We start from the raw sequence: 22,528 nt of genomic DNA on the forward strand, positions 1-22,528 counted from the left end.
CCTCGGAGAAAACCATAATTGGAAAACCAGTGCCCTGGGGCCTTTCAGATCATAGCAGAACTCCACTGCTCTGGAACTTTCAAAATCACTTCAGACTCACACACTAAGGAACAAAAACCACTTAACCCCAACATTTGGTGTTTTTTATGGGAAATTTTGAAGTAATCATGATATAGAGTGAGAGAAAAACATTTTTGGGAAGTCTCTTTTCTTGCCTATTTTGCACTGTTTTGACAATTTTTTAACTAAAATAGTTTCAAATACATTATGTATATAATTACTTCTCAGTCTTTCTCCATAGGAAGCAAACGTTGGAACCTTAATTTGGTGTTATAGAGTCTCTCAAGCCAATACATTTTATTGATATTTCGTCCCTAAACAACAGAAGTACTGTGTCATCAAACATCCATGTCTCCCAGGGGGTACCTGCCAAAAGAACCAGCTGAAGTTTCTAGGACCAGAGAGGGGCCACAGATTAAGCCAAAGAATAAGCAAACATAGATTTGCTTAATCCATCAAAATGGGATCTTGCACCAGAAAGGCCAGTGTTCAGGAAAGGATCAATATTTTTTTTTCTGTGGATAATACTATTTAATGTAAAATACTGAAATTATTCTCTTACCCTCATGCCTGGTAAGCCTGGATATCCTGAGCGACCTGGTGGACAGGAATTGGGACACTGCCAGAGAGAGAGAGAGAGAGATTGGTAAAGAGAGCATAAATTAGAGCCTCCCTTTACAACAAAAAGGTATTTTTTTAGAGATTCCAGCTTCAGTATCCTAGTATCCTAACTCTCAGATACAGGAAAATTCACACGTTATTCATTAAATAACTCTGAATACCCCTTTTTTCAATTTCATTTTTAAACTCAGAAATACTCCTGGCTCATAGAAAAGTACAGAGAATAGAACAAGCTTTCCCTGTATATTCTCCATCCAGATTTAATAAATGTTAATATTTTGCCATATTTATTTCAGATTTATTAAAGAAATAAAATGCTTCCAGACACCAAATGTTTCCAATCCAATGTACCACAAGCCGATCCTTTTCCCCTCCCCCTCCACCAGAATGGCTGTATCCTGAGGTCAACAAACCCTTGTCAAATTGGCCGAAATTGCATTTAGTACAGTTTACCAATAATATTTTAATATTAGTCTCTAAGTAAAGCAAGTCTTAGACGGAGTTCTTTGATTTCTGTCTTCTGAAATTGGTGTGCTCTGATGAAAATGATGCCCTAGTCATAAAGCAAAAAAATTATGGAAAAACAAAAACATTTCCATAATGAAAACCAGTTGCAGTCTGAGTGTATACAAACCACTAGCCCACTAGTACTATGGATTGCTCTGCTATCCAAGATTATCCAGCAAGATAATCTTAAAGAGAATTCATCTGAAGATCAGTTGAATTTAAGTCTTTGACTTAAACTGTATTTTGTTCAAAGGTAAACATCTTACCAATGGATCTCCATCATGAAAGCCAATGGTTCCCTAAAGTAAATAAAATATTAAAGTTAAGAATGTAGTTAAATACCTAATTCAAATCTACTAGTACTAGAAAGTCCCCTGGACAAAAATATAATAAATCTATTTGTTCAATAGCATATAAGGAATGAATAGCAGCATAGAATATGCTGATATTCTAAAAACTTTGACACATGGGCATATTCCTTTTGAAGACCTTAAATTAGAGTAGATTGTTTTTTTTTTCAGGGAACTGAAGGGAAATGAAATGAGAAACAGGATAGATAATATGGGGAGCTCTGGATCATACATTTAAAATATCAATTATTCGGGCCCCTGGTGGCTTAGTCAGATGAGCATCTGACTCTTAATTTCAGCTCAGGTTGGGATCTCAAGATAATGAAGTAAATCCCGCCTTAGACTTTGTTCAGCAGGGAATCTACTTGAGGATTTCTCTCCTTCTCCCTCTGCCCTTCCCCTGACTCACATGCTTTCTCTCCTTCTCTCCCTCAAATAAATAAATACATCTTTTAAAAAACTAAAAAGAAATAAAGTATGAATTATCTCTTATTTGAACTCCTATTTTTTAAATTGTTTATTGTGTAAATCCTTTGTAAAAAATAGCTCATTTGAAAATGTCCCTTTTATATGTCCAAGTTTTGAGCATTTGAGAAATCACAAATGTCAAAGGAACTTCAAATATATGAGTAAGCCACTCCCTGAGAAAACCTCTTTTTTAAATTATTGTTATTCATGCTCTGAATGTATGAAAAAAATTGGTAGCCATTTTGGAAATTTAAAGAAAGACTTGATTAACAAGTACTTCCATTTTTGGTTCTTAGGTTTCTTTAATCCTAACTCTCAGATACAGGAAAATTCAAGCTGCAAATAACTTACACTGGGTCCGGGAGGGCCAGGGGGGCCAGGTGGTCCTCTTCTCCCAGGGTCACCCTAAGTTATTTGAAAATTGTGACACAGTGGTTATACACATGTCGAAACACTGCATAAAACTGGTGAGGCATGAGAGAATATTATTAGAAACCCCCACAGAGCTCAGCCGTGTATATACCTGCCACTAAAATCGATGGGTGGCCCATAATCCTATTAGCTGCACAAAACTAGAAGAATAAAGGAGCTCCAGTCTCACCAAAGTAACAAAACAAGGCAGAAAGAGATTTGGGGAAAAAAGTAAAGCCAATTCTTCTCTACAGAATGATCACTTTATTGCAAAAACAAACTGGAAACACTACATATTTTTCTAGTTGATTTACAGAGGAACTAGAACAGCCAATGCTGCTAGTGCCATCCAGATAAGGGTAACAAAAGAAGGCTTGCACCCCACCTGAAGCTATGGGATGGAAGGGTAATCTCTGCAATGCCAGATTCTCCCTGGTACTGTTCACTCACAAGCTATTACTTGGCCTGTCACCATACTATTTTGCAAATGGGATAGAAGATCAGAGATGGCTAAATTCAATGAAAATGAATTTCAATTTGTCTTAACATCTAGAGTTAACTCCTTGCATATATTTTCCTTCTTTATGGTCTATTATAAGAAGCCAAAAGCATCTTCCAATTAATTTAACATTACAACCATTTCATATTTATTCATTTGTTCAGTGAATAATTTTATTAAATAGTAAACTTAGAAGCAAAAATAAGTATATAGTACATGGCTCCTATTCTCAATGTGTTTACAATTATCTATCCTCCACATAATGTCACTACTTCTCAACATTTCTGAAATATTTATTGAATAGTAATGTCAAGAACTTAACTACTAACAATTTCTTGCATGGAGTTCATCTCTTTATTGCCTAATGTTAAGTTCTGTTGGTTCAATTATAATTTAATGGTCCTAACATAAATATACTTGGCAACAATTTTCAGCTATTCACTTTTCATTTCATGCAGAGAGCCTAATATAAAAGACACTGGACCTTAATTCCAGCTGAGAGTTTATAAAATAGAGGTGACACCCTTTTGATTGATCACTAATTCTGGAAGTTGGGAAGAAAAATTCAGCTGAAAACTTTGGAAAAAAAATTAAAATCACTCTACAAAAGTGAGGTAGCATTATTATCCCTGGTTCCCATCAATATTATGAACAAGAATGAAATTCATCTGCCATCTTCTGGATTTACAGAGGAAAGCATACAGTTAGGGCAATTTGCCTTCCTGAGTAATGTCATCTATTAAATTAGCAAATGTCTATCAAGATGCACTGTAATACTCACAATTGGTCCAACACGGCCAAGCTCTCCAGGAAGCCCTGCTGCCCCAGGAGGGCCCTGTATGTATATAGGCAATGGAACATTACTCAACTATAAAAAAGAATAAGATCTTACCATTTGCAACAACACAGATGGACCTAGAGGGTATTACACTAAGTAAATAAGAGTAAAATACCACATTATTTCACTTATTTGTGGACTCTAAAAAAACAAAACAAAGAAGCAAACAACCAACAACAAAAAAACAAACTCTTAAATTCAGAGAACAAACTGGTGGTCGTCAGAGGGGAGGTGGGGGTGAGGGGTAAAAGGTACAAACTTCCAGTGACAATATAAATAAATCTCAGAGATGAAAAGTCCACCATAGAGAACATAGTCATTAAGATAGTAATAACATTACCTGGTAACAGATGATGACCACACTTATTGTAGTGAGTACTGAATAATGTATAGAATTGTTGAATCATAATACCTGACATTAATATAACACTGCATGCAAATTATCCTTCTATTTTTAAAAATGCAATTATAAATAAATAAATAAATAGACATGGTGACTTATGGATGTTTTTATAATCTATCATAAATGATATCAAATATGATAAGTAACTGATTTAGGATTATGTATCTGTGCTAGTTTTGGTTTCCAATGACACAAAAACTCATTTGACCAAATTTTAATTACTTAAAATGGAATAGAAATTTCTAAAATGAATAAACCAGAACAGAGGTGTGTCATAATAGCTATCTAAGGTCATGTAGGTAGGACACTATAAATACCACTGGGTAGCATCAGTTGGAGAGTAAGCTTTTGGAGCTTTTGGAGCTTTTGGAGCTGAGAAATAGGCCATTGTTAAAGACTACATAGAAATAAACCAAGAGATGGTACTTACGGGAGGCCCAGGAATACCACGGCCCTAAAAGATTCAAATAAAAATTGTTATGGTAGGTGATTTAAACTCAGCATAAATACAGACAGACATAACTCAGTTTAAAAACAAAGTATAAACTTTGTCACTAAATATATGATGTTCATTCTAAAGAAAGGACTGGATTAAAAATAAAAGCAAACATGGCTCTACTTCTAAAGGAAGAAGCTTGTTTCAGCACCTCAAATATTCCTTTGATGTCTAAGCTAACCAATAATACTTGCCCCAATCTTAACAAAAAAAAAAAAAAATCAAAGAAGTCATTCATGCTTGCTGTCAGGAAAACTTAACATCATTCACAAAGAAGCATATCACAACCTGACAGTTTAAGATTTTTTTGTTGTGTTTTATAAGAAATCTACATTAAAACTGCTTTATAATTTATAATGACATTTTGCTTTATAATTTATAATGTGATGTTTGGAAATTCCTCCAAACAAACATTCAGCACAGAAAAAGGCAGGGGGGGGATTAAAAAAAAACAACAAAAACAAAAACAAAAACAAAAAAAAACAGAAACCACCCTCTTTTGACAGATAGGATTATGTTTCCAGACACCAAATCTAGTAGATATTGAAAATATAATGGTGACACTCCAGACATGACTTACTATGCGATCTTAATTTATTATTCTGAATTTGATCTTAAAGTGATTATTTCATCTCCCTCTCCTTTATATCTCTTTAGCTACACTGAACTACATGTGATGAAGGATTGACACCATATCTTATTCATCCTCCTCACCTCAATTCCTACCACAGGACCTACTATATGCTAAACCCTAACTACATGCTTGTTGAATTTTATATAACTGAACATCAGCTGCCTTGAATCTCTTTTATCTTTGCTTTCCAGGTTTAGTATTTCTCTATTGGGAATCCTCATTACTCCTTTCTCTCCTACATTGGCTTGCATAATTTTTATTCAAGCTATCTCTGATACCATATTTGTGTTAGCTTTTCATTCCAAACTCCCTTTTCTGAAATATCCATACATGAAGCATTTCTTGGAATCAATGTACACCGTGTGATACTGATATTATTATTTCTAATTATTTACGCAGCCAAAATGAGCAAGAATTTCACATGAGCAGTGTGTTTTAATAATAAATGGGGCTTTTGGTATCCCTGGGTGCCGCAGAGGTTTGGCGCCTGCCTTTGGCCCAGGGAGCGATCCTGGAGACCCGGGATCGAATCCCACATCGGGCTCCTTGCATGGAGCCTGCTTCTCCCTCTGCCTGTGTCTCTGCCTCCCTCCCTCTCTCTCTCTCTCTCTCTCTGACTATCATAAATAAATAAATTTTAATAAATAGGGCTTTTTCAAGGCATTTGAAAAATTACTCCTATTTGATCATTTTAATATGTAAATCAATTTGGGAAATGTGTTATGCTTGAAAATACCAAAGTAATCAATAAGTTATTTCATTACCATAGCTCTAGATGTTTGACAAATTTCAAATTTCACAGAGTTTTTTAAAAAGGTATCTCTATAAGATGTTGAGCTCTGAGTGGAAAAATATGGGAGAAAGGCCAGCAAGTTATTCACTTCTGAAAATAGCCTTATAATGGAAAAGTTGACAGACAGTGAAATATGGCCATGAAAACAGTGCAAATAGAAAACAAAGACAAAAAATACAGATTAATGACAAGAACAAACGAGGAATAAAGAGCAAATGGAAAGGAAAAGCAGCCTTTTCCTTTGTGTTAGAAATAACACAAATCAGGCAGATTGGGCAGTGCAGGAAGGGACTAGCCAGGTAATCAGGCTGGTAATCATATGGTTGATATTCCATTAGAGATAAAACCAGTTGTGAAGAAAGTGGTGTGATACTATGGTCTAAACATCGAATATTCAGATTTGCTGTTATTATGCAAGAAATGTTTGCTATCAAGGGGAGTGAAAGGGAACTTGTCTATTGAACTCCTTCATGCTGCATATTATATCAAAAGCTGCAATTAAAAATTTCACAGTGGCAGAAAAAGACAGGAGATTTTCAATTCTGTCGCTTTACAGTTACTTACTGGAAATCCCCGAGATCCAGGAACACCAGGTTCTCCCTAAAAATAAAAATAGCTTCATTGTACTTAGCTTTTTGTAGCATAAATATGTAAATACGTAAATTGCATAAATTTTAAAATCATTAAAACACTCCATCTTGGTGTTTTTAATTTAATTAAATTAAACTAAAACAAGATTTTAGTTGAACAAGTGCATTTCCTCTGTTTCGTGACTACTTTTTCAGTTGATTTGCAAACACTACAATAAAATTATACTTCAGCATCTAACTAATACCAGCAATTAATAGCAGAGGGCCAACTTACTTTTTGTCCTCTTGGTCCGACAGAACCAGGGGATCCATCAGGTCCTGTTAATCCCTAACAAAGCAAGATGATGTTAGAACTAATATAGCATCCTTAGGCAAACCCCTAAGTGGATAATTGCATTTTATATACTAAGTATGTACAGAATGGTTACCTTTGTATGATGTGAATGTTTACAAAGAAATAATTTTCCTATATTCTTACTAAAGGTAATGTTTACCAAGAAATCTTCCTGTTACTTTCTGTTGATAAATTTTATCATATTCCTAACTTCCTACTAACTGCATTATCACAGAGTCCAATAATTTTGTATTTTTTGTCTCTGCTTTGGAAAAATGCAATGTAACAACTGTAGCATTCTAATAGCTAAATCTAATGGGACCACAGATCTTGGCTCTGTCATTTACCCATGTTTATGCACCTCCTTTACTTCATTTATAAAATAAAAATACTATATGTCTCTATCTCTCTAATAGTTTCTAATAGTGTCTAATAGAGTTAATAAAATGTTTCTTCAATAGAAATTTAAAATATTCAACCTCATTATTGCCTTTAGCCATCTAAAACTCTCTAGCCATCTTCCAGCAATAACAATTGCTTATTGAAGAACTTAACTTTTAAAGTAAAATGTTTGAGAAGATGAGTGTCTCTACATTATCTTCCTTAATAAAAATAGCTTTAAGTATATATTTTCATGTGTGTCACTTGGTACATAGAATTTAAGCCAATTACTATAAAATGCATTTATAACTATCATATTGAATACTAAGCAGTTGTTAAAGCATATCCTCCAAACATTCTAATTCCCTACCAGTACTTGTTTTTTACTATCAGCTTTAATATAAAATAAATCTTAAAGCATTAATAACAATATATGTACACCTGAATTTCCATATTTGATGATGATGCATTTTTTTATTTTTTCTTTACTCTGACACTCTTAAATATCATTTAAAATGTAATCTTGAAGTTATACCTTGCCAAAGATAAATGTGTATGTGTATCTGTGTGTATATATGTATATACATATGTGTACACATACATGTGCATGCATAAATAAACATCTTACAAAACTATTATCAAGATTTTGAACAAAGACTCAAATGGTATTAATTGAGGAGGAATTCCTTGCAAAAATGAAAGCTCTACTTAAAAAGGGATTTCCAATATCCATATTTAATCTGTCAGAGTTTACACAAATATCACTAAAATGCTTCCATGTAATTTATATAAACAACTAGTTCACTGACCACCATTTTTACATTTCTCTACATCAATCCATTTCCCTTACAACTCCAAAATGTGAATCAAAGGAAGTAGAAAAAAATGAGTTGAAAATGTTAATTATTGAAATTTTACCAAAGAAAATTATTAAACACACATAAAACAATTTTTCACAGACTGAGTTTCAGTCACCTGAGTCTAAGTACTGCACTGTAATTTAGAACTGCTGAGCACCTGGAGTAATGAAACTTTGGCTTTTGATTTTTGTAAGCAAACGATACATCCAGGAGCACCCTCTGCAGGCACATATGGCACAAAGATTTTACAAACCTCTGAACACATTTGACTAATGGAACCTCTAACTCCCACATTCTATATATACCCTCCAAAAACAATCCTGATCAATTCCCACACATGCAACCAACTAACAATCTTCAGTCTGTGACTGGAATAACTGACAAGATTGGTGAACATTAGCTACTATATATGATAGAATTTCAGCTGCATAATAATAAACCAGAACCAAGTAAATGGTTAGACAACATGGAGGCTGCTTCCAAGTCACTTCTTATTTAAAGTACCTTCTATAACACATGATAAATTATATCGATCACTAGAAGTTCTTTGAATTAAATTGATAATACAGGGGCACCTGGTTGGCTCAGTGACTGAGCCTCTGCCTTTGGCTCAGGTCATGATCCTGGAGTTCTGGGATCGAGTCCCACATTGGGCTCCCCACAGGGAGCCTACTTCTCCCTCTGCCTATGTCTTTTCCTCTCTCTGAGTCTCTCATGAATAAATAAATAAAATCTTTAAAAAATAATAATAAATCGATAATACATTTAGGTGTCAGATGTTATAGTGAATTCTGTTATGAAATAGGCACATAGAAAAGTATAAGCTCTATAAGGACAAGAACTACATGTCCATTATAATCCTGGCACACTGGCCCTGGCATCTAACACATACTCAACACATGAGCACTGAATATTTAATTTAGGTTAGTCTATTACATGGAAGGATATTACACTTAGCCTTCTACATCATCTTTATTTAGGGTTCAAATCCCAACTTTGCCACTTATGAGCTGCATAACCATGACAAGTTGCTTAACTGTATAGTGCCTCCGTTTCCTAATCTGTAAAATATGTATAATATCAATATCTACCTGACACAGCAATTTTTAAAATTAAATGGGATATTATATACAAATGCTTACAACAGTGCCTGGCAGAGTGGGCCCTGAATAAAGGTCAGCTATTCTTATTATCATCATTATTATATGGTCAGCACTACTACAGATGTTGTGAAGAATTGACCTGAAGTATAAGACATGTTTCCTGCCCTCTGGCTGCTTAAAATCTCATTCAGAAGGGGTTCTGCAAACAAACAAATTAATAAACAAACAAAAATCTAGATATTAACCATGGGCACTGTATTTCATGGCCTCCTCACACTTCTTTGATGTCTGACTATTTCCACTTAACACTGACCTTTCATAATAATTTCTTAATAACTCACTATTCTAATCATATAAACATCTGCCAGGGATAATAGTTATATATAGCCAGAGGATTTTCTATCCTCCTTCCTATAGCAAGTGGCATGGTTTAATTGTAATTCCCATATTCAATTCTAATTCTTCTGCCTATCTTAGATGGATGCTATAAGAATGTATAAAATATTGTTTTCAGAGCTCACTAAGCATATCACAGCAAATAGTGCCAATCAGAACATCTCTATTGATTATTGATAATAACACAGTTGTCCTTTGGGCATAAGGTTATAACCAAGCTCTAACTTCTCTAATTTTACATCTACATATATATCTATAATCTCCCACATTTACATTTGCATACACATACAAATTCCAATTTTCAAAAATTCTTATTTGTCAAAGAATTGACAGAGAAAAATATTACCAGGGGCAGAAAGAATTGCTTTCTTATGAATGTTTATGAAGATAAAGTTCTATATGAGGTGATATTAAAGCTATGTTCTGAACTTTCATGCTGCTGCTTGGCAGACAACACCAGCCATCAACAGTAATTTCCTTCCAGCATTCCAACTAATCAGCTCATGAGACTCAAGACATAATTCCACAAGTATAGCTGCCATGAATCTTTTACATTTCCTGTCAAAAAAATCCACTTCACTTAGGGTAATTACTCTTTAAATCATGTTCTTTCTGTATTCTTCCAAACATCATCTGATTAACCGTTTGTTAACGTTACCAAAAAGTACAGCTTTACAATGAACCAAATTGCAGAAGACAAAGAGGTTGGAGGTTTAAGGTCTCACCACTACACTCAGGCTCACCTAACAAGAAAAGATCATTAGACCTCTCCTGCTTACTTAGCTCCCCTATGGCCAGGGACAAACAAACAGCAAACTCTACATTTACTGATTTCTCATTTTTCTCAATGTCTAGTCTCAATTTAAGGTAAAAGATTTGTTTAAAATGTCAAATGAGCCAAAGAATACAGTAAGTCAGAATCTTGTAAGTCCCATGTGGTTCCATTTCAAAATCTGGTGGAATCATACCTATATTTACAAATAATTAGAAAAGACCAATTATAAGTTATTTTTATTATCCATTGAATTTGCCCGTAGCATTTTCCTTGGCTGAGGATTCAGATACTAAAAATTTACTATCATTCTTTTTCTATTTTCTCTGATTATTCATCTATTTAAGATATTCATTTGTATCCACATGAGGCAAAACTATCTGGAAAGAGAGTGAGTCTAAAAATGAAGGAATCTAGTTTCTTTCACTATCTTAACCACTAAATAACTCTAGGTCCCTGAGGAAACTTGTTATCCTCAAAATTATTCAGTTTTCTTATCTGTGGAGAATAATATTAGCCAAACTTGCCTTCCAGGTTATTGTAAGGTTAAAGGAAATAATGTTTGTGACTGCATTTGAGGAAAAAAAGTTCTACACAAATGCATATTAGTAAAGTTAACTTTTTGCTTATAGTTAACTTCTATTCTAGGAAATGCCTAAAATATTGGCATACATGAATGTCTTACTATGATACTGCAACTCAACTATAGACAAAGACTAAACACTCCTTGTAATTCTTAACTATATTGTACCTTTAAAGATTTTTAAACATTTTCATTTGTTTATGCAAAATTTGTTTAAATTGGGGGGAATTACTTTGTAAAGGAAAACCAGGCATTGTCTTTATGACCTTATGGTAAAGGGTAAGAAGAGTTTGTAGCATTGAGTCAGCTACAAAAGCACCATTAAACTGATGCACAGATAACTCTAGCCCTCTCTCTGAAATATTTCAACTCAATACCAAGGGAAGACTTCAGGTGATTAGTTTATGCCACCATAAAAATTAATAATAATAATAATAATAACGTAATCATAAACGTTCTTTTCACACAAAAAGCAGGTCCAAATTTCATAGGTATGCAGAATTGAATCCAACCCATACTGGGCTACTGGTTTATAGAGTAGCCTTGTATTTATTAGACTTTTTTATTAGGATGTGACAGCTTCAAGTTAGTCAGTGTTCCACGAAGAACTTGAAAACCAAAAAGTTATATAATTTCAGTTTGTATTATACAAATATCAGTTTGATATTCAGTTTGTATTATCCAAATATTAGTTCTTGGGGGATTCTTGCACAATCACACAGAAAGTTCAAACTTGAGGCTATGAACTGTAAAACAAAATCTTTCCCAAAGTACCAAGTAGCATAGACAAATACCCTCATAGTGGATAGTGGTAATCTTTATAAAGAAAGCGTATCTTGGGCAGCCTGGGTGGCTCAGTGGTTTAGCGCCGCCTTCAGCCCAGGGCGTGATTCTGTAGACTCAGGATCGAATCCCACATCAGGCTCCCTGCGTGGGGCCTGCTTCTCCCTCTCTCTCTCTCTCTCTCTCTCTGTCTCTCATGAGTAAATGAATAAAAATCTAAAAAAAAAAAAGCATAACTTATAAACACTAAAACCTAGCGGTTTTTTTCTTCCATATGTATAAATTCTAGTCAAAAATTCTTGGGAATTATAATCATTAATCATAGATTTTCAGGTGCTTTCTTTGATTTAGAAAAGTCTTCAGGTTTTGGAAGCCACATAACGTGGTAACTTGAAGGATAACTTGATGAATACACCACTGTGTGTTTTCTGAGAACCGATAATTTTATTTTACTTCACTTTGTATCCCAGTTTTAAAGTCAAGGACTGGCCTGCAGTAGGACTTCAGTACGTATTAATCCAGCCCATAGGGACAGGAGAAGCAGAAAGTCCTGAGGTCATTATGCTCTGAGGAAATAATATTTACTGTTAGGTTTATACTACAATACAGCGGAGCTTTCTTCAATCAAGGGGAGGGAGAGCTGTAGAGGTAGGTAAACTGGAGAAAGGATGCTGATTCCCAACTTTCAAGCAACCCTACTCCGCTCATTTCTGTCAGTGATGCCAATCAAGAAAACATGGAAAGAGGAAAACTAGTGGTGAATTTCCTATTCTGTGTGTGCTGACCAATTCCCAGCCCCTGCCCCACCCCCCAACCCCCTACCACCCATCCCCACACCCCATTCATTTCGGGATTTTTTTTCCGGGCCTCCCTCAGAGGTATCTTTCTTATTTCTCTTCTTCAGGATTCAGTACTCTGCCCCTTCGCCTGCCTACAGGTCCTCTCCTAAATGAATCTAGGAGGTGCCTAGAAAGGGCAGGACGGAAGGCGACCCGCTGAGAGGCCCCAGCAGAGCGCGATAAAACCCCCTCCTGGGCAGCCCCCGGGGCGGGGGGCCGGGGCGGGGGCGGGGGGGGGGCTCAGCAGTTCAGCGCCGCGTTCAGCCCGGGGGGTGACCCTGGAGACCTGGATGAGTCCCACGTCGGGCTCCCTGCATGGAGCCTGCTTCTCCCTCTGCCTGTGTCTCTGACTGTGTGTGTGTGTGTGTGTGTCTATGTGTGTGTGTGTGTCTCATGAATAAATAAATAAAATCTTTAAAGAAAATAAAAAACCGAGGACCCCTGGGTGGCCTGGCGGTTTAGGACCGCCTTCAGCCCAGGGCATGACCTTGGAGACCCGGGATCGAGTCCCACATTGGGCTCTCTGCATGGAGCCTGCTTCTCCCTCTGCCTGTGTCTCTGCCTCTCTCTCTCTCTCTATCATGAATAAATAAATTTAAAAAAAAAAAAACCTCCTCTTCCCGCGCCCCCCCCCACCCCGTGCGCGCCGCGGGGCTGAGCGTTGGGGCGGCGAACGAGGAAAGAGCGGACTGTTGGGGCAGGAACCCCGAACCCGGGGGTGTTTCCCGAGGGCAGATAAGGCCAGCGCCGGGTCCTGCGAGGTGTCTCCATCCTCGCTCCTCGCAGGACCCCTCGCGGGGGCGGCCGCCTCCACGTCTCCACGCCACCCGGCCACCCGGGAGCGCACCGCCCAGCTCCGGGCCCCAGCGCGGGCAGCCCGGCTCCCGCGGCCTGCACCCGTCCCGCAGAGGCCCCCGCCCGCGCCCCCGCCCCGCGCCCCGCCCCGCCCGCGCCTACTCACGTCCGCGCCCGGCGTGCCCGGCTTGCCCGGAGCTCCTGGCTTGCCCGGTTCTCCTGCAGGACCCTGAGCGGGGAGGGGGCGAGGTCGGGAGACAGAGAAAGAGGCGACATTGAGACTCTAGGGATTCACGGGGCTGCGAACCGCGTCTAAAGAAGAGAAGCGAAGAGCGAATACGCTCATCAACTTACCGGGGGGCCCGGGGGACCCTTGGGACCTCGGTCACCCTGAAGGGGGAGTAGAAAAGGCGAGAGCAGTCCATGAGTGGGAGGCGCTGAGGACCCAGCTGGGAGACTCACACGCGTGTTCTCCGCACGCATCGGGGACGGGGACGGGGTAAAAAATGGTGGAGAGGGACCAATGGGGACAACTGAATGCGTCTTCCTTATCCCTCCGAAAATCCCCAGGCTCCTAGGATCCACCCCAGCCCTCACCCAAGCCCTAGCCGGGCATCTGGTCGGATCAAAAACCCCATCAGCCCTCAGGAGAAAGGGTTAGGGACCGGCCAGACTGGAGGAACAGAGCCCTGGACGTGGAAACTTACGTCGATGCCATCGATGCCTGGAACTCCAGGGGGGCCGGGGGGCCCCGGGGGCCCCTGCACGCCTGGGGGACCTCTCTGACAAAAACAGCACATGCGGGTTAATGGAGCACTTTGGGCAACAAGGAGAAACTGGGCACAACGTCCTGAGGCCCCCCACTTCCACCCTTCCTTTGGACACTTCCCTTTGGAGGAAGGAGTTTTGAAACCCATCAACAAGTAGGAAACTCCCAAGCTGACCCCAGGTTTCTCTGGTTCCTCCATATTTTGAATGAGTCTTACTAGTGTGGTTGGAGTAGGATCTAGGCCCCAAGGTGGGCACTGGGGCCACAGGGCCTCACCCCTACAGAGACCATTAAACCAAAAGAGGTCTTGAGGAAAGGAAGGCCTTTTGCCTCTTTTTAAAAAAGGGATTCAGCAAATAAATAAATAAATAAATAAATAAATAAATAAATAAATAAGGATTCAGTAATGAAATGGTGCTCATTAACTACCTCGATTTGATTAGTAACTGAGAGTCAGTGTTGGGGCCAAAATGGAACCGCGCAGAATGGAGGCACTCCTCCAGATGATTCCAGGATCATTTTGTAAATTTTTCTAGGTCCACTAGAAATCAGGGAGAAATGCTGGAGGAAAACTGGGGAGCGTGGGATCAAAGAGCCTTGACACCCAGGAAGGCCCTGGCCTTATTTCGGACTTACCTGCAGTGACACTCTTCTTGCATGAGGTCTTTGCACCTCGCTTTAAAACTACACCAAATTTCAGACTGACCCTAGGGTATTACTGCTTTTATCGCTTGCAAACAGCTAAGCTTTGATGGTGTTGGAGGGAATACTGGCGTCTGAAAATAGCAGGAGCATGTTGCTTAGGGAATGTGGGATTTTTTCCCCCTCTCCTAATTTAAAAAAAGAAGAAGAAAGGGCGGGGGGAGTTTCTTTCATCAAGGAAAACTTTGTTTCTCTAAACCCCAATGACCAGACAGGTTACAATGGGGTCTTTGTAAGTGAAACCTCAAACCTCTACTGGGCTCACCCGCCCCCGCCGGGTCCTCTACCGCGCGGGAGGGAGGAGACGCCGGAGCCTTCGGGGAAATGCTGAAATTATGACTGATGCCGGCCAAGGCCGCCCGGTTCCAGTCCCGGAGCCGCGGGGCTCGGGGTCTAGTGCGGCCACCGCGGGCTGCTGGAGCGGGAGGGGGAGCTGCAGCGCCGCTAGCCTGAATTCCCGCCCTCTCCAGCAAGGCCTGGCTCTTGAATGCAACCAGGAGGGGCGAAGTGGGGGAGTCAAGAAGCAACCTGGTAAACGGCCCAAGTTTAGCGACCGGTCCCAAGTCACTAAAGGCCTTCGGAACCTCTACCTGCAGTGTTGGGGCCAAGGAGGGGGAGAGGACGCCTTTCCCGACCTAAGGGTCATTTGGGGTCCCCACTCCGACGGTACTCGCTGCAGGTGCTCAAGGCTGGAGGAAGAACGTGGCCAAGAGCCCAAGGAGAGCTCTGCGCCTGCCCCCAACTCCCGCGACGGCTGCTCCTCCACTTTCCCCTGCGTGCACTAGGAAAGTGCAAACACTCGCCCTCCGCTTACCTGGTCCGCGGTCTCGCTGGGCTGGAGGAGAAAAGACAGAAAGTGAGAAGGCTCTCCCCACCCGCCAAACTCCAGCACAACTTACTTGAGCCATGCACAAGCAGAGCCCAGACAGCAGCAGTCGCAGCCCTAAGGCCCCTCGATCCCGCGCCGTCCAGGCCATGCCCGCCACCCTCTGCTAAGCCCCTGGGCGGACACTGCCTCGGCCGCCCCGCTAGGCTTCCGGACCCGTCACACGCATCAAGTGCACGTCTCCCGGGCAGAAAGCGCCCCCGGGAGTAGTTCGTCTTTGCAGAGGTGCCCAGCCGGGGCGACTACGTTCCTCCTGTTTATGAATGGCCCTGGAGAGGGTCCTGGGGATTGGAGGAGAGCTTGCGGGCTGGAGGCCGGATAGAATGACAACAGTCCCCCTTAACCCCTTCCCTGCCGCCACACAGGCACGTCTGCCTCCGGGGCTTCTGCCTCTGCCCATCCGCCCAAGTGTAGGCTCTTGCTGTCCACTATGGGCCGCGAATGGACAGCCAGTGTTCTCGGGAGAAATGTTTGAGGGGGGAGGAGTGAGGATAGTAAGCCACCAAAGGTAGAACCAGACACCCCGAGGTGGTTTCTACTTGGCAGGCTGTGAGTGGTGCTACCTTAGTATCTATCTGGTCCCTAACAGGAAAGCCTGAGCTCCTTAGAAAAAGAGCAAGGAGGTTGGGAGTTGAAGGAGTTGAAGGGAGGTAGGCTGGGTGGAAGTGTCCTTTGCAGGTGGTCAAAGGACTCACAGTTACCCGAACTGGCAGCTCATGGCAAGTCTCTCTCCTGGGGCGTAGTGGGTCACAATGAATCAGCATCCACTGAAGTTCAAACTGGAGAAAAATAACGGATAGTCAATTCAGATTCTTTTGGAGGACAGAAGCAAATCATTTAAGAGAGAAATGGGTTTGTAAGTGTGGTCCAATTGTTAAGTGACTGGAGACCAATTTGAACCAGTTGACCTCAGTGGACCAGTACTCTTGTTCCTTGAATACAGATTTTTCCAATGGAAATGGGCTAGAAGCCCTTCCCAAGTCTCTCTGATGAGTGAATATAGATTCTTGTAGCTCTGCGGTATCCCAGCAGAGCCCTAGGCAGGAACAGACCAGTGGCACTGACTTTCCATTTCTGTCCTTCCCACATCCTCAAGATGCAGGTTCTATTAAAATAAGGTCCTGAGAGAACAAGAAACCGTCCAAGTGACAAGCCAAGATGAGGGTCATGGAATCCAGGCCTACTGAACTTCACAAAGAACACATGTGCTAAAAGTTAACTTGGGAGATTAGAGACAGAGATAGCCAAAGAGATGGCACCTAGGGAAAAGAGGGGAAAGAAAATCCAGTCCTGGAAAAAATTTGCATGCTAGAGAAAACATTCTCCATGGAGTACTCACAGTTGAAAATGGAAATAGGAAGGACTAGAAATGGAAGGAATGAAAAGGAAATCTAGACCTCAGGGGAAAAAACAAGAGAATAGAAAACATCTAAATTTGGTATTATCGGGACACCTGGGTGGCTCAGCGGTTGAGCGTCTGTCTTTGGCTCCGCGTGATCCTGGATCAAGTCCCACATTGGGCTGTGGGAGGCACCTGCTTCTCCCTCTGCCTGTGTCTCTGCCTCTCTCTCTGTCTCTAATGAATAAATAAATAAAATCTTTTAAAAAATAAATAAACAGGATAAATCAATCAATCAATCAATAAATTTGGTATTATCTCATTCATTGGGTAAAGAGATATAAAATTTTCAGATACCTGAAATTCAAATGCACCCTGACAAGTTCTTACATTTTAGTAGGTGTTAGGAGAGAAAGAAGGGAACAGTTGAGAAACAGTACAATGGAAGAGTGTCCAGGTCTGAAGCTGAAGGCCTCAGGTGACAAGGTTAAAAAAAAAAAAAAAAGATATATACCACCCAGCACCTCCATTCTGACCTATCTTCTTAAATTGAGGAAGTTCTTTGCTAGTCATCTCAATCAAATCAGATCCATATTTCCTGGTCAGTTGATTCTTATGGCATTACGCAAATGACTAATTATGTATCAAGGCCCCAAATCTAAAACATTATGTCTTTTCTTTCATCCAGTAGTGATTTACACTCTATCCCACCTGCCAAAAGGTCTCTAGATCTGTTGGATCTAGCATTCAGTTAGATACACTTTTTCCGGTTGTTGTGAAAACATCCAGAGTTGGGTTACTGAATGAAAGATCAGAATTGGAAAGATGAAGGATGAAGTTCTTCCCTTCTACCCATAATGAAGGGAAAGTTAAACAGAAGGAAGTTTTCTATTTTATAATGGGGTGAAAATAAGACATTAAGCTTTCAGATTCCTGCATTTGCACCTCTTCTTAGATGATTCTAAATGTACTAGTTGCTCTCAACCCTTACCATACTCTTCTCCAGATAATATGGATATCTAGAAAAATAAGGTAAGTGGATGAAAAGAAAGTAAGCAGCTAAACCAAGATATATTTTAAGATGGAAAGCTCTCTATAAATTGTATGAAAATTGTCTGTTTATCATATAAATTATTTAACAATAGCATTTAACATCCTACAAAAGAACTGCTTTTTAAGCACACAATTATCTTACAGTTAAGAAAATCATTTCATCAAATACTTTATTAGGGTAGTCTCATTCGCTTGGGAGGGATTTTTATTTTGGTTTTGTTCTAAACTGCAGTGGAAATTTTAATAGGAAGATAAATGAAACAATGGGACAACCTTTTCCTTAATGACTACTAATACCTAGCTATGCCTCAAACAATTCTTTGAAGCCGTTCATACATGAGTAAAGTGGGGCAGAGTGGTTAAATCATTTGCCACAGGTCACACAGCTGGAAAAAGACATAGCTAGCATTCCAAATGTGTCTGACTATAGAATAAGGGCCTTCTCTACTCCTCTACTTAGCCTCCCCCAAGAATATATCTTATCTCCAGAATGAGCCATAATTTTGTAAGCCAGTAACCAAGGAATTTGGTAATTGAACATTTGTATTAAGGATGAATAGAAAAGAAGAGTGATCTAGAAGTTAAAACTTTGCAAGCTTACGTCCAACTAGAAAACTAGAAAACTTTAGAAGAAGACTAAGGAACTTCCCCTAAGAAGTCAAACCTTTCCCTCTCCCTCTCCCTCTCCCTGTTTGCCTGCTTATTACACAAATGCATCCAGAAGCAAATTTCTAATCCTTCTTCAAAAACTGTCAACTGTTTCTATATGCAGTTACATATTCATGTGTATAATAAAATATCAAATAGGGAAGAGGGTTTTAATTCTTCTTCTTCAATGATTAGATAGAAATATCACCAGAATAAGATGTCTCCCCCTGCAACTCTCAAAATAGGAAACACCATTCATATATTTTTTTCACTAAGTCCCTTGTGAATTGGTAATTCACACTAGGCATGCATTATATATGTATGATATTTGGATTCTCAAAAAAATTCATAGGTTAATCACCTTGAGAAACTTTAATTATATGGCTAACTAAGAAACCTATATCCTTCTTTTAGATAGTTCATTAAAGTTACTTATTGTAAATGCAAAGTAATTCATTAAGCTGTTTTCTCAAAAATGTAATTCTCTCTGGATAAATTGGTACACCTGTTTAAATATGCAAGATGCAATTGTGGCACAGGATAATGGGGGAGTGAATGTAATTCATCTGTGAATACAGGCTGGGTTGTTCAGAGTACCACATAGATCAGAGGTTTCTGCACACATCTGTGCTTCCACATAAACACCACCTACGCACTAATAATCATCTATACAACAACCATTTTTTGGCAAGCAATATGAATTCTGATTTGCATGTTAATTATTTTGAGGGAAGATTGGCAGAGTTCCTTACTAAAAGTCACTTTCATTGCACATCTAAACTGCTGATTTCCACATGTTTCTCCTTTTCATACCTGGGATCACTGTTTGCTTTGAATAACCACTGACAAAATATATGTGACAAATATTTTAATTTAGTCCCTCAGTCAACATTTTTGAAGTCCTAATACAAGCCACACACTAGGGAAACATTCCAGGGAAACCAAAGATATTCTCCTCCCCCTAATGAGTTTGCAGTTTATAAGACTTGAGAAAAACACAATAGAGAAATAATATCAGTTAAACAGAACATAAGTGCCCTAGCACAATTCATCCTTTTTGACATAAAATACTTCACCATTGTCTCAGGGAAAATTGAGTTGTGTGATTGTACAGTGCCTTATATCACCCAGATTTGGCATTATACAATTCTTTTCTATAGAACACTAGGTATAATCCCATCTCCTAAGCCAGAGTAGCGTCCAGCAGACCACACATTAAAACAAGGAATTTTGGCACCAACTCTGATAAAGTGCTGATGATTCCTATTTATTTGGTAGGTTGTTGAGAAAAATTAATAAGATATTTAAGCTCTTCATAAAAATTAAGCAAAAACTAATAGCAGACACACTATCTTTTCCTCCTGAGAGCATTCTAATGACAAACTATAGAACTTGATTCACTATAAATGAGAATGGCACAAGGCTAGATTTTTTGCATTACTGAATTATGATTACATTTTACAAGTATAAAATACCTAAAAACTAGCTCTTCAAAGATAAATTTTTTTAACAGGAGAAATGTTTCATCAAGCTTTTGTCTCCTCGGTGGCAACAAAGATTTAAAGAAATACTTGAACTCAGATCTCATTTTCCTTTTCCTTTTCAGTTTATGACAAAGTGTTGTTTTCTAGCATCATGAGGGAATCTCCTCCAATAAAGCTTCCTAGTTACTAAACAGGAGGCTCTGAGCTGCCCTGAAACCAGAAATTTTCCCAACTTTCTGTAGACTAGGCCCTGCAGTTCCAGACATAGTGCTAGGAATTGTCATTAAATCTGAGTGGGTGACAGTCAGCTGAAACATACAAAGGCAGAGGCAGAACAGTGAAAGGAAACAGCAGAAGACTTAGAGTTAGCAGACCTGGCATGACTACTTTATCTTTTAATCCAACATTTCTTTATATAACACATTCATGTGCTTTAAGATAGAACCTATGGAAGACATAAAAATGTTTATTTAGTACATAGGGGAGCTTTAGGGCTAAATATTGCTTTTGACAATATATAACATTGCAGTTGATGTACAGTATGGATGGCTAATGTCATCAGCAAGGGGATCATATAAACTGTAACGTGAGTGAGGCCCTGAAGAGCAATTGAGATTTTCACAAGTAGAGATGGAGAGGGTAAAGATTAGAGTTCTAAAGAGAAGAGGTGGCAGGAACACAGCACAAAAGAAATAAGTGATGTATACAGAAGGGACCAGATTCACTGTGGCAAACCATAGACATTAGATTTTTTTTTCTCTGTTGAATTTTGAGCTGAGGAATTTGAGTAGTATTGGATAACTAATTATTGGGCCATCATCAAAGATTTTTCTGTACCAGGGATCTGGATGGGGAAAGGGGGCCTAATTTAAAAGGAGAGTCATATGGTAATAGAGGCCAGGCCCCTGGAGTCAGAAACAGGCTACTTTAATAGAGCATAAAGGAATGTTACACTGAACTATAATGAGTCCTCAGTTGTCTGCCCACTTAAAAAAATCAATCCTCCCCTCATGCCACATTCCCCTTCAGCTGCCATCTTGTTTTCTGCTCTTCTCCATTTAAAACTCAGAAGAGTTATCTATATTCATTGCCTCCAATTCCTCTCCATTCTACTCTCTCTTGAAGCCTTTCCAACTGGACTTCACTCCCAATACTCCAATAGGTCTTTTCTGAAAGTCACTTTCATGGGTTTTTGAAACCAATATTAAATCTCACTCTTCATCTTATTTAATCCATCTATAGCATTTGAGTGAGTTGACCATTCTAGCCTCCTTAAAATTCTATTTCCCCTAACTTTCAGAGTACCACATCTCCTTATTTTCTCTGATATCACAGGCTGCTCTTCCTGGTCTCTCTCTCTCTTTTTTTAAGATTTTATTTATTTATTCATGAGACACACACATAGAGAGAGAGAGAGAGAGAGAGAGAGAGGCAGAGACATAGGCAGAGGGGGAAGCAGGCTCCATGCAGGGAACCTGATGTGGGACTCAATCCCGGGACTCCAGGATCATGCCCTGGGCCGAAGGCAGGTGCTAAACCGCTGAACCACCCAGGGATCCCCTCTTCCTGGTCTCTTTGGCTGAATCTCAGCAACCTCTAAATTTTGGTTGTTTCACATTTCAGTTCTAGAGCTTCTCTACTGCATTCATCTCTCAGCAATTCATCTCATTTCATGGCTTTAAATATCATATATATGCTGACAACTCCTCCCTGAACACCAGAAGAACATACCTAACTGCCTGCTCAGCATCTTCTCTTACATGTCTAATAGTGATCAAAATCCTGATCAAACTTAGATGTTCCAAACCAACCCTTGATATTCCCACAGATACCTTCTCTTCCCATAGTCTTTCCCATCTCAATAAATGGCAACTATATACTTCTGATTAATCACTCCAAAAATATTGGTGTCACTCTTGATTTTTTTTCCTCTTACACTTCAGATCTATTCACTTTACCCTCAAAATGGGTCAGGATCTGACCACCTTGCACCACCTCCACTACTACTACCCTGTTCCAAACCAACACCAGTCCTGCCTGAATTATTGCAGTAGTATCTAAAAGTCTCTTTTTATTGTGCCCCTAAGTGCTCTTCTCTCCCCCTACATTATATTGGCCAAAACAATAGCCA

The 22,528-nt window shown here is 39.5% G+C and overlaps 1 protein-coding gene across 2 annotated transcripts in view; it reads right to left on the reverse strand.

The window, feature by feature from the left end:
- COL9A1 (collagen type IX alpha 1 chain) overlaps positions 1 to 22,528 on the reverse strand; it is an 89,714-nt gene that overhangs the window by 44,981 nt on the left and 22,205 nt on the right. The window contains exons 6-17 of one of the 2 annotated variants that reach the window (XM_055330214.1): positions 16,569 to 16,652; positions 15,802 to 15,822; positions 14,224 to 14,298; positions 13,871 to 13,906; positions 13,683 to 13,745; positions 6,945 to 6,998; positions 6,645 to 6,680; positions 4,588 to 4,611; positions 3,698 to 3,751; positions 2,358 to 2,411; positions 1,455 to 1,487; positions 623 to 679 (exon numbers count right to left, since the gene is read on the reverse strand). In XM_055330214.1, coding sequence (XP_055186189.1) covers positions 623 to 679; positions 1,455 to 1,487; positions 2,358 to 2,411; positions 3,698 to 3,751; positions 4,588 to 4,611; positions 6,645 to 6,680; positions 6,945 to 6,998; positions 13,683 to 13,745; positions 13,871 to 13,906; positions 14,224 to 14,298; positions 15,802 to 15,822; positions 16,569 to 16,652 — 591 coding nt within the window. Of the gene's footprint in view, positions 1 to 622; positions 680 to 1,454; positions 1,488 to 2,357; positions 2,412 to 3,697; positions 3,752 to 4,587; positions 4,612 to 6,644; positions 6,681 to 6,944; positions 6,999 to 13,682; positions 13,746 to 13,870; positions 13,907 to 14,223; positions 14,299 to 15,801; positions 15,823 to 15,886; positions 15,965 to 16,568; positions 16,653 to 22,528 lie in introns of those variants that run through there. The other variant, XM_055330215.1, reaches the window with a different exon arrangement.

Source organism: Nyctereutes procyonoides, unplaced genomic scaffold (genome assembly GCF_905146905.1).
Source record: "Nyctereutes procyonoides isolate TBG_1078 unplaced genomic scaffold, NYPRO_anot_genome, whole genome shotgun sequence".
In the NCBI taxonomy this organism is placed as follows: Eukaryota; Metazoa; Chordata; class Mammalia; order Carnivora; family Canidae; genus Nyctereutes; species Nyctereutes procyonoides.